Source organism: Plectropomus leopardus, chromosome 20 (assembly GCF_008729295.1).
Source record: "Plectropomus leopardus isolate mb chromosome 20, YSFRI_Pleo_2.0, whole genome shotgun sequence".
In the NCBI taxonomy this organism is placed as follows: Eukaryota; Metazoa; Chordata; class Actinopteri; order Perciformes; family Serranidae; genus Plectropomus; species Plectropomus leopardus.
In genome coordinates, this window is record NC_056482.1 from 804,232 (window position 1) to 816,705 (window position 12,474).

Below are 12,474 nucleotides of genomic sequence, written 5' to 3' on the forward strand. Positions count from 1 at the left end.
ACCTGCATTCTTATCAAACTACAATTTCAAGAATAAAAATAAATCATTCAGACTTGTAACCCTTAGTTAGTTGGTATTCTTACTTACCTACTTATTACAAGACAGGTCATGTGTTTTTTTTAACCAGACTGCATGAAAATGGGGATCAGATCCAGCCAAAAAATAGTGATACATTTGATAGCTGCAGTAAACAGAATGTGAAGAAGGTGAGTATGTGCCCATCCCTCACTACGCTCTGGCATTACTTCAAGTATTGCTCCCATGCTTTCCCTGGGTTAGTCATTACCAAAAACATCCCCGAGCTTTACATATATGTTGTCCCATTTACTATTTACCTCTTGACACGCCCAGAATGAATGCACATAATCAGCTGTCACTTCTCTGTATGCCCTTCAGTAAACACCAGACATAGTAAATCCAATGTACATGTTATATGAGGTGATCTAAAGAGGCGTAAAATACATTTCCATCTTAACTCTCTCCATGTATTTGATCTGATGACCACGTGGGCCCCTGAACACATCTTTCTCGAGGTCTCTCGGTTCCAGTAATTTGAGCTCAGTTTTCCACAGTTGGTCTTAACCATTATCAAAAATGCACGTTACAAACAAGATATAGTTTTGCTCATTGTATTATTCATTTGTAGATTAGTCCTTTGAAACCGGAGCAAATTAAGTTCTATCAAAAACATGCTAAGAATGCAACAAACAACTTCAGAAGAAATGGCGCCAAAATAAGCAAGACTTTAGCAAAAAGTTACAAAAAAAATTGCCTGAAAACTTAGCGTAGGTAGCGTTAAGTACTGTAGGTAGCGTTAAGTACTGTAGGTAGCATTAGCTTTGATGGTGGAGCATTTGGGGGGCATTGCCCCCCCCCAGTACCTATGCTTAGAACTGGACTCTCAGTTTGGATTTCAGCTGATAGGGAGAAGGTGATTCAGTCTTCTGCCGTCAGCCTTCAGTAAGCAGATGCTCTGTGAACAAACACATGTGGAGGTCTCCTCCAGCTCAACTTTTGCAAAGAGGAACAAGAATTCCTCTAATTATGCCCACAGTATGTTAGTCAAACCATTTGTGCTCATCACTCAGAGACCCATCTGATGATAAAACTGACTTCTGCAGGTTAACCACAGCTTGTGTGTGGAACAATTGATCCTTTGTCTCCTGTCGAGCTCTCCTCTTGTGATATTTAAAACACGTTGCTCATCTGTCTTTAACACTTCCGTTTATCTGTGTGGTGAGCTTTATGCTGCGGAGCAGTAAAATCAGAGCAGCTGTTGCTCTGTCTGGAAGGCAACACAGTGCAGAGTCTTTGTGTGAGACAGCTTCAGACTGACGAGAGTAGAAATGTCTGGCTGGTAAATTATGATGGCCAACAGAAACAATTCATCATGCACGGCATGGAGCACTGACAGTTGGATGTCTGGGTTTGGAAACTCCTCTGACAGAGTGTATAATCACTGGGTGGTGTTGGAGGTTGATGACAGGTTCACTTGGCAGCAGCTACATCTGAGCCTAAAAGATTAACATACACAGGATTCATATTCAACACATGCTTATCAACCAGAACATCATTATTTTCCCCTTATGTAATGCTAATCAAATCATTTGTCACACTGATTATTGTTATTATTTCTATTTGTTTTTTTTACAATTAAGAGTAAAATAATCTCTAATTTATCCTAATTATCAAAAGCAAGATAAAACTGTACCATGCATTTTTAACACTGCTTGATATTTACAAACACATTATACTAAGTTGCCATTTTAACATGTACACCTGCACAATCTGTCCATGCAGTAGTCCAATAATAAAATATTCCTCAGTTAAATTTAAAATATTCAGTGTTTGTTGCACTGTGTGCAATAGACGTGATTCATTTGTGATGTTTTTCTTGTATTATACTGAAAGGTATTTCTATTGTTTTGTCCACTGTTGAACATGATGGGCATGGGCAGATTTTAAGCAAGACCTCCACAGGAGCAAGACACAGACTTTATAGTTGTTTAGCCTCCTCTTGTTGTTTTGCATTTCTCTGTAGTTTTGTGTCTGTATTCTCAGGATGTTTTGCTCCTTTTGTAATTGTTTTTAGTTTGCTTGTCATAGTTCTGCCTTTGTGGTCATTTTTAATCACGTTGCAGTTGCTTTACATCTCGTTTTAGTCATTTTTAGTGTGCATGTAGATGTGTTTTTTATCACATTGTGGTCATTGTGTGTCTTTGTTTTCATTTTTTGTGTGTGTAGTTGCTATCTATTTGTGGTCATTTTGTGTCTTTTTCTGGCCATTTTGAATCACGTTGTAGTTGCTTTTTGTAGTGACTTTGTATCTCCTTGTAGTCATTTTGAGTGTGGTTGTATTTGCTTTTCATCTCTGTGTGGTCATTTTGAGAGTGTATGTAGTTTCTTTTCATCTCTTTGTGGTCATTTTTAGTGTCTTTGTAGTTGCTTTCTATAATTTTTTGATAATTTTGTGGTCAATTTGAATGTCCTTGTAGTTGCTTTGCATCTCTTTGTAGTCATTTAGTGTGAATTCTGTTGATTTTCATCTTTGTGTGGTCATTTTGAATACAATTTAGTCATTTTGCACCTCTTATAGTTGTTTTGTGTCTCTTTGTGGCCATTCACAGTCTCTTAGTGGTTGTTTTGTGTCTCTTTGTAGTTACTTTGCATGTCTGTAGTCTCTCTGTAGTCATTTTGAATCGTGTAGTTTTTCTGTGTATCTTTGCAGCTGTTCTACATTTCTTTGAAGTCCCTTTATGATCCTTTGCGGTCATGTTATTTTTCTTCGTGGTTACTTTGTCTCTCACTGGTAACTATGTGTTATTTTTTAGTGACAATTTGCAGGTGACAGTCAGAGGGGTCCCAAACACTATGGGCCCCTGTATGTGTGCCTGGTAGGCCCATTCAATAATCCATCCATAATGATTGAAAAAGAATATTTGGATCAGTAGATGCATTTGGTGGTGGTGGGTCTCCTAGATCATTTTGGTGTCCAAAGGGCAGAAAAATCTATACATCTGTTCTGACTTTTTAATACAACTGTGAAAGAGCTTTATGTCACAGTGAAAGATGTTCTTTTTCGCTACCACTTGGTGGCAATAGTGCTCTGTCCTGTGCTCTGTGCCCCAGGTTTGCCCTGGTGTTCTAAACCACAAGTTTAATGCATCATTTATGTACGATAAAATGCATTAGCAGTTGTAGGCCGTTCTAAATGACATATTACATAGAAAAAGGGACCAAAATAACAAATTAATTATAAAAACAAATGCATTTCCGGAGGCATGTGTTGTGGAGGAGACAGTTATTGTATCAGCAGGGGGCGATGTTACATTTGCTCCACGCACCAAACGCGATAGAAGAGAGCGTTAAATTGACTTCAGGTGGTTGTACCACTTTAACAATACCTTCGAAATAAAGGTTTTAAAACAGCTGCTGGTATTTTCTTCAATTGTTTTTTAAATGGAAAAAGTGAGGAAAATAAATTGAATATTCATTTTATATAGCAAACGTAATTTAATTTTAGTGTTCGTCATCACTAGTAGACTATCTCATTCACAAAAAGTTTTATTTTGAAGGTTTATACAGGATGTGGTTAACTGAAGACTTGACGCCGGTGATTAGAGCTGAAAATGAAGGAGCGGTGAGGAGGAAGAAGAAAAGGAACTTGCTAGCTAGCTAGCCGTCTTAGCAATCTTCTGGTTTGAAGCGTTTTGATAATGGCGCCTTTAGACCTTGATAAGTACGTTGAAATAGCGAGACACTGCAAATACCTTCCGGAAAATGATCTAAAGGTGGGTTTAAATGGCTGAAATGAACGTAAGCTAAGGTTTGTTAATATCAGTGGAGGCTAACGGGACGAATAGACGGTGTTTGTTGAAGAAGCGTGGCTAATGTCTCAACTGCCCGGTCTGTTACTCGGAGGTCTACGGGATTGTTGTTATTTTAAAGCATATTTTACCAGCGTAACGGATAATTATTATCTTTACTTTACGAACACGATAATAAAATCAGGCCAGGAAAGCCATAGAAGAAGCGGTTCTGCTTAATGCTTCGTTAGCTAAGTTACTAGCTAAATGGTGAGATTCGTAAAATGGGAACCACGGCAGCACAAACCAAACAGCAGCTTACCGACATTAATATTCATAAGCAGTCTAATTCAGCAGCGATGTGTGTCGTTTTGACCCGCCATATGTACTTAGATCAAATGTTACTTTTAAAATGTCAGCGTATATAAAACACTGATCCAGTGGCGCAGCAATGTTAGTATTTATTTTTGAAACAAGAATCTGCTACAAAAAATCTCCAGAGCTAAATCTGATAAAATTATTCATCCTTCTCTCCAACCTGATCATGTCCGCTAACAGTTTATTTAGCAATCAGCAATGATACGTTCATGTTTTTATCATACACTCCGGTGCGTTTTATCTGTCACACTATAGTAAAATTAATACTAATTGCAGGACCACTTTATTGACTTGATTGTTCTCCAATATTACTGTAAATTAGTTTGTGCTCTACTTATTGTGCTACTTGTTTTTATCCTGTTTGGCCCCAGTGTTGAATGAAGTACCTGAAGGTCATGCGTCAGTAAAAGTACAAATATCTTACTATAAAATGACTCTGGTTGAAGTTAAAGTACCTTATTAGAATGTTACTCGAGTAAAAGTCTTAAAGTATTTGATATTTACTGTACTTAAGTTTCTTGATTTCTTTAAAACATGGGAAGAAGGCAATGAGCAACTTGACAAGAAATGACCCAAAAATTAGCACAAAAGTTTAATTTCTCCTATATTTTTTTAAAATTCCCAATAATTTTTGCTATCTTTCTATAAACAATTTTGTTGTGTCATTGAGTTTTTTGCTCATTGTCTTTTTTCATGTTTTAAAAAAAAGGACATCTGAATGGAGAAAACTAAAACTGACATCGATTCAGGTTTCAAAGAGTTAAGTATCATAAGTAATTTTATGATATTAAATGTATAAGTATGAAAAGTAAAAGTACAGTGTCACAGTACAGTAAATGTTAAGGTAAAAGCAAGCAGTCAGAAATTAGAGAACTGTGTAGTTTATTTCTTTGTAACATACACCATCTTAAAAATGGATCATGCATACACCTGAAGAAAAGTCTTTTTTACAACTTGAAGGATTTTTAAAAAAAAAATCCAGATTTTCTTTCCCGCCCATTCCTTTATTCGTTTGTTTGTCCCCTGCTCTCCTGTCCCTTCCTTGCCTATTTTGTAGTAAGTAACTAAAAATACTAAGGTATAATGTAATGGAGTAAAAGTAAAAGTTGACAGAAATATAAAAACTCAGGTGAAATACAGATACTCTTAAAAGTACAAATAAATATATGCACATATGGTGTAGTCATTATGTGGGTGCTGGTCTTGAGGTAATTTAATCCTTGAAAAGAACTGTTTCAGGAATATTAGGTAAATGATCTATCAATCACTTAAACCTCATGTCAACAGGTTTTTCTGGCTCGTCATTCATGACCTCTGCTCTGTTACTCAACAAAAACACAAACCCACTGTCACCTGCAGCATCCACGTCTGTTTTTAAGATTGAAAAGCTAAATTGTATTTGTTTTTCTTCCCTTCCAAGAGCTCCAATTATTCTAATTTATTATCATGGATGGAAATAGTTGACCAGTAAGCATACTGTGTCTTGCTGTTATTATGACGGCATGACCGTGACCACTAACTGTTGTTGTGTTTTACTTTTTCAGAGATTATGTGATTATGTTTGTGATTTACTGCTGGAGGAATCAAATGTTCAGCCAGTCTCTACTCCAGTTACTGTTTGTGGAGATATTCATGGTCAGGTAAGTCTCACTGACTTCTTTTTTTCCTTCTTTTTACCCCTCTAGGGATGACACATTAACCCCAGATGTTCGGAAATTTTAGTTTGTCCTTCAAAAATGTCTGAAAATCCAGCCCAAAGACTGAATTTGTTTATAGAGATGTGTTTTGAGCCATAAGGGCATGCACAACTGACTGTATTAGTAGGCAAAAAGATAAGCTGAAATATGAATTTCACAGCATTATTAATAAAAAGTGAGGCCAGACCAGTCATACCTTCAGTCACCCTAAGCAAATAGTTCCTAAACTTTTTATGCTTTAAAACATCTCTCCATAGGGGTAATGGTCTGTTTGGATTTCTCTTCAGTGAATCAAGAATAATTTTGTTCTTTAATGTCCCTCTTTAGTTTTATGATCTTTGCGAGCTCTTCAGAACTGGAGGCCAAGTTCCAGACACAAATTACATTTTCATGGTAAGTGAGTAAATTTTCTTGATTTAACTTTCAGCTGCAAAAGAAATAATAATACCACAATGATGCAGAGAGGCTGGATGTTATTTCCTTTTCTAATGATTTAGTCAGTCTGTGTGTAGATTTTAAGAGGTAATTCTCCCCATGATGCAGCATATAAATAAATAAATAAATACTAAATACATAGGTATATTTTCCTCATTTAAATACATCATACATGTAGATATTGTAACATATCAGAGATGATTGCCTTGAAATAAATACATGTATGTTATAATGACAAGGTTTCGACTCGACATAGTGGTTTTTCAGGGCCGAAACCGATTATTTGTAGTAATGAGAGCAGTAACTGATATTTGGAACTAATATGTATTTACAATAAAAATGAAAATCTTGGAATCCTTGAGTTGGAATGCAACAAACTCCAATACAAGTCTTTGAATGCATTTAGCAAATGTTTAATCAAAACTTAAACTTTCAACATCATATACAGCAAGTTCCAAGCAACTTTTTTCTTTTAATAAAGTCAAGTGAAAATTTAAATTACAAAAAAAATAAAAATAGCTCCCTGAGGTTTTAATAAGTTAAAGGTCCCCTCATGCTGACACTTATTTTGCACTTATTAGTTAATTATTTTATTGGCGATTGTTAAAATGAAATGCTGATACAGATAATCGGCAGAATGCCAAATATCAGCCCGAATATTTGTCCAGGCCGATAATGTGTTGACCCCTAATTACCAAATTTAATGTGTATTGCAAATTGCAGAATCATCTGCATGATGGTGAAGTCAATTTTATGTATAGAGCCCAGTAACACAAATCATTAATGCATGAAGGGGCTTTAAGATTTGTACAATAATCTATACAACACTTTGTTCTTAGACCACTGATTTAGATAAGGGGATCACTCCCAAAAAACCCTTTAACATGGAAAACATATGCAGCAGGTATAGTATAGTATAACATAGTATAGCATAGCATAGTATGTTTGCATGCTAAAATTAGCCAGTTGCTGTAAAAAATGTGCAGCTGAGGCTGAGAGTGATATAATTAGTTTTTGCAGGTATCTGGTCATAAATCAGAGCACCGGACAAATTAAAAATTTGATCAAGTTATTAGATTTCAACCTAAGGAGAACATGAATGTCTTAGCCAAACGTCATGGCAATCCATCTAACAGTAGTCTAGTTATTCAACTCAAAACCACAAATGTCAGCCTCATGTTGGCTGTGAGAGGAACAGCCGAAAGGCTCACCAAAACCATTAAGATTCATCCCTTAGGCTGCATGGATATCTGTACCAAACATCATAGCTGTCCATCCAATAGTTGTTGAGATATTTCAGTCTGGACAACAGAGGTGGACCAACCAACAGACAGACTAGCTGACCATCAGACCAACACTGCCATCCCTAGAGACACGCTAATACCTAAAAATAACTTTCCAAATGAAGTGTGCAGAGTTTTTAAGAACCAAGATCCACTGATTTGTTTGTCCCAAATATCTCTACTACTAGTCAGCCTTCTTTCTATGACTTAATGTAGCTGAATCCATAACTGAGCTACATACAGAGGCTTTAGAAACTTTTTGCGCACCTCATGGTATTGCAGATGTAATTATAAGTTAATAATGCCTTAATGAGCGTGATTTTCTTGGCAAGAAGCAAAGTTAACAAACAGGTTGAGAGTAACTGCAATTCTTCTGTACCTGGGTTCTTCATATGCGAAGACGCACTGTATCCTGGAAGCAACTGTGTTTGAATGAATATATGGAGTCTCTGTAATGTTTTGCACTCACTGATGGGTTTTTTCCCTCCTGCAGGGAGACTTTGTAGACAGAGGATATTATAGTTTGGAGACATTTACACATCTGCTAGCTTTAAAAGCAAAGTGGCCGGATCGTATCACACTTCTACGTGGAAACCATGAGAGCAGACAAATAACCCAAGTGTATGGCTTTTATGGTAAGCACACAGGCTTCACGGTTACTTTTATATATGCAAAAGATTTCTGTTTCACAAGCTCATCAGACAGTGTTGTTGTGTATGTTCTGATTATTTTTAGATGAGTGCCAAACAAAATATGGAAATGCAAATGCCTGGCGGTACTGCACAAAAGTGTTTGACATGCTGACTGTGGCGGCTGTAAGTTCATTCATGATTCTTTCACATTTGGTTACATTATTTTCTTGTGCCTTTTTGGATGGATGTGTGTAAAGCTATAAGTGTAACTCCACAGGTGCATATTTTAATAAATGTTTTTCCTACCTTCCAGGGTCCCACTGGTTTTCCTTAATTTCAGTACATTATCAAAATCAGCCCAAGGAGATTTGAAACTGGCCCAACATATCAAATGTGTCATAATTAAACACGTCTGCATTGATTTGAGTTAAGCATACTTGAAGTTTTAATAGTGTTAAAATGGCAAAATAATCTCTGCTTTTCTTTCTGGTGGTGCATTCACATGCTGAAGTTAAGGTCTGATGACAATTTCACCATTCAGCTGCCACATAGCATTACATGTATAAGCTTTTATTTCTGGAAACTCAACAGGGAATACACACCATCAGCAGACATAAATGCCATAAGTGTGCGCGCTTATTCCCATCTGATGAACATCTGTAATTACCAGGTGTATTACTCAATAGCAGGGAGGTTTGCGAACCTTCTGGAATGTAACTGGTGTACACTAATTTACCTACTAAGATTTTTGCAGACATCAAAGCTGATCAAGATTATATTATGAGTCATGTTTGCTGTGACTTTATCAGAATTTTCTGATTTTCTAATGCCATCTCTAAATGTCTATCCTCAGTTGATAGATGAGCAGGTCCTGTGTGTCCATGGTGGTCTTTCACCAGACATCAAGACTTTGGACCAGATCCGGACCATTGAGCGCAACCAGGAGATTCCCCACAAGGGGGCCTTCTGTGACCTCGTGTGGTCAGATCCAGAGGATGTGGACACCTGGGCTATCAGTCCACGAGGTGCAGGCTGGCTTTTTGGCTCCAAGGTCACTAATGAGGTATGTTGTATTGTCAACATTTGGAACTAATCCATCAAAACACCTGGAACACCAGTTGTATGAAAGTAATGCTCAAATCTTGTTTTAGTTTGTGCACATCAACAACCTGAAGCTCATCTGCCGCGCACATCAGCTGGTTCATGAAGGCTACAAGTTCATGTTTGACGAGAAGCTGGTGACCGTGTGGTCGGCGCCCAACTACTGCTACCGTTGCGGAAACATCGCCTCCATCATGGTCTTCAAGGACGTCAACAGACGGGAGCCCAAGCTGTTCCGCGCCGTCCCAGACTCCGAGCGCGTCATACCTCCCAGAACAACCACCCCCTACTTCCTCTAATGACAGAAGCTAGTTATCTCTCACCATCCTTTTTGGAGAGCTCAACTGTCAAACTTAGAAATATATTTAATAAAATTCATGGAAGGAGCATCCGTTTCAGGTCCACAGCATCTCTAGCAAAGGGTTTCTTCCAAGGCTACAGTCTGTTTGTTCACTTTGTTCTGTCACAAAGGAAAAAACACCCTCCTCTACCACCAATGAGAAATTCATACTTTTTAAATGTATTCATATTTTAATAATCAGAACATTTTTAATGGTTTAATTTTGATGTTATGTATCCCATTGAAACAAAATACCATTAAGCTGGTGGTAACTGCCAATAATACGTGTTCAAATAAAGTTATATATATATTTTATTTATCATTGTATCAGTTAAATGTCATGGTTGCCTTTTGATAGACCGGACTACTTTTCTTCTTGTAGGATGTCAGTTTCTGGAATCAGAAAATAAACTTTGCTCCTGTTCTAACACGGACTATAAACAGCTGCTGAGCCACCAGCCCTACAGCATTCTGCCTTAAGTGTGGGTTTCTTTTTTTAAGCATCATTTATAAATTTGTTCTTAAGTATCTGTTACTACTACACAATTTTTATGATAGTGTGATAAGTTGCTGCTGCAACAGTGACTTTTATAAGCAATATTTAAATTTAAAACAAAATTTACAGTGCATTACCTTGAATAGCTCAGCTCAGTGGTTGTATTTGTAGCAGACTGGTTCTATTTGACATTGTTCCCCTGTTTTGTAATTTCAATAAAACATTATTCATTAAGTCATGTGAAAAGTAGTAACTTCAACTACAAATAAATTGTTATAATGTAGTCCTAAACATTGTGAAATATGAGCCAAAACAATATGATTTTAGCGGTATCACCAAGTCATTGTTTTGTAAGTCACAAAGTAAGTCTCAAGTCTTTGCGCTTAAGTCCCAAGTCTTAAACTTTGAGGTTTGAGTGCTAAACAAGTCATAATGGGTTCCTCAACCAAAAATAATGCCAATAATAAAGTTTATATATATATACACTTTTTAAAACCTATTTGTTAAATGGTGTGTTAAAACATTAATTAGCTAAGCTAATGTTTGTTGTGAAGTATTAGCATGCTACTCAATGTTAGTTTTTGTCTCAACTTCCTGTTCTTTGTGTAACTTCAAACACTGAACCAAGTTGGAAGTTTTGCATCATGTGTATCTTTTGGCTTGGGGGAAAGGTATTTTAAGTAAAAAGGCTCAAGTCTAAGTGAAATTACGAGTCATTAGCGTTTAAGTCAAGATCCAAGTTTTCTATCATTCTCTCATGTCAAGTCTAAAGTCACCAAATTTGTAACTTGACTCTGACTCAAGTCCACACCTGTGATAGGATCATTGTGATGTGGCTTCAGTGCACACGGTGCATCAGAGGTTGTCCTTTCTTTCCAGCCTGCATGGTTCATGTTTTGACCTGTGCAACCTCGAGGCAACAGCACTCCCCGAGGGCAGTACCCCTCTGAGCAGGACAGTGCACCATGCCACACCAGAAAAACTTCTCAGGAATGTCCACAGGAACTTGACAAAAAGCTCAAGGCATTGACTTGGCCTCCAAAGTCCCCAGATCCAAATCTGATCAAGTATTGATGGGACATGCTGGTACCTCAGAGGTGCCCCAAATCCACAGTGGGGTCTCCTTGGTGGTCGTGGTCTTTGTTGTGCTGACGCTGTGGTCCTGTCTGTGGCTGCGCCTGTGTCGTGGGCCTTGGTTGCACTGATGCCGTGATCCTGCTTGACGCCAACTTCTACTGCCATTATTATTATTCATGCCTCCACTATTAATATATACATGGGACTGTTATCCACACTTCCGAAATTTGCATGTAACATCACATGCTATCATAAATTGCATTTATTAATTGTGCCTATCACTATTGTTATATGTTATGTTATTGTTACCATTATTGCTGTGCATCTCTCTCCCTCTGTCTTCCTCCCTCTCTTTCTCTCTCTCTCTTTCTCTTTCCATCATGTAATTACTGTAATTTAATTTATATTTATGACATATATTGCACCGCTGTCCATCCTGGAAGAGGGATCCCTTCTCAGTTGGATCTCTAGAGGTTTCTACCATTTTTCCCCCCATAATAGTTTTTTTTTTGGGAGTTTTTCCCAGATGATGTGAGGATCTAAGGGTAGAGGGATGCCATATGCTGTAAAGCCCTCTGAGGTAAATTGAGATGTGTGATAATGGGCTTTATAAATAAAATTGCCTTGACTTGACTTGGTTCTGCAACAGTGTTTGGGTGGGTTGAGCATGTCAGGTGGCATCCGCATGAATGTCAGCACCCAAGGTTTCCCAGCAAAACATTGCATTGTAACAAGATGATCAATGCTATTCACTTCACCCAACAGTGGTTTGAATGTTTTAACTGATTTATGTATAAGTAGGATCTCACGTATTTATATGCTCTCATCACACCAGGCTCCTCCTCCTTCGTGCTCCTCATCAGACAGCTCCTCCTTCAGCTCTTCCTCAGACTTTCATGAACAAAGCAGAGCAAAAGGAAAGAACCAATAGTACTGTAATTGAAGTGTTGGTTTTATTGGTCAATTATTATGGATTAGTATTAGTTAATGAGATTGATAACTGATATTTTGAACGGATATGCATTTACAATAAAAAAAAAATAAAATTCTCTCTGTCAATATTTAGAATTTGGAATGGAACAGACACTAACGCAAAACTTTAAACATCATATACAGCAAGTTCCTTGCAACTTCTTTTTTTAAAGTCAGAAAATGTAAAAAAAAAAAAATAAAATAAAATAAAAATACCTCCGTGAGGTTTTGCAGAGTAAAATATTCTCTCGTGCTGA

General features: G+C 37.3%; 1 protein-coding gene across 1 annotated transcript; it reads left to right on the forward strand.

The window, feature by feature from the left end:
* The first annotated feature begins 3,634 nt into the window (after positions 1–3,634).
* On the forward strand, positions 3,635–10,402 carry ppp6c (protein phosphatase 6, catalytic subunit). Its single transcript, XM_042509317.1, has 7 exons — positions 3,635–3,791; positions 5,729–5,824; positions 6,209–6,274; positions 8,093–8,234; positions 8,335–8,414; positions 9,085–9,294; positions 9,383–10,402. The coding sequence occupies exons 1-7, from the start codon at positions 3,717–3,719 to the stop codon at positions 9,629–9,631; spliced, it is 918 nt and encodes a 305-aa protein (XP_042365251.1). The 5' UTR covers positions 3,635–3,716; the 3' UTR covers positions 9,632–10,402.
* Positions 10,403–12,474: the final 2,072 nt, after the last annotated feature.

Coding starts and splice junctions, on each gene's coding strand:
- ppp6c (XM_042509317.1), top strand. CDS start 3,717: ATGGCGCCTTTAGACCTTGATAAGTACGTTGAAATAGCGAGACACTGC. Junction 3,792..5,728: donor TTCCGGAAAATGATCTAAAG/GTGGGTTTAAAT, acceptor TTACTTTTTCAG/AGATTATGTGATTATGTTTG. Junction 5,825..6,208: donor GTGGAGATATTCATGGTCAG/GTAAGTCTCACT, acceptor GTCCCTCTTTAG/TTTTATGATCTTTGCGAGCT.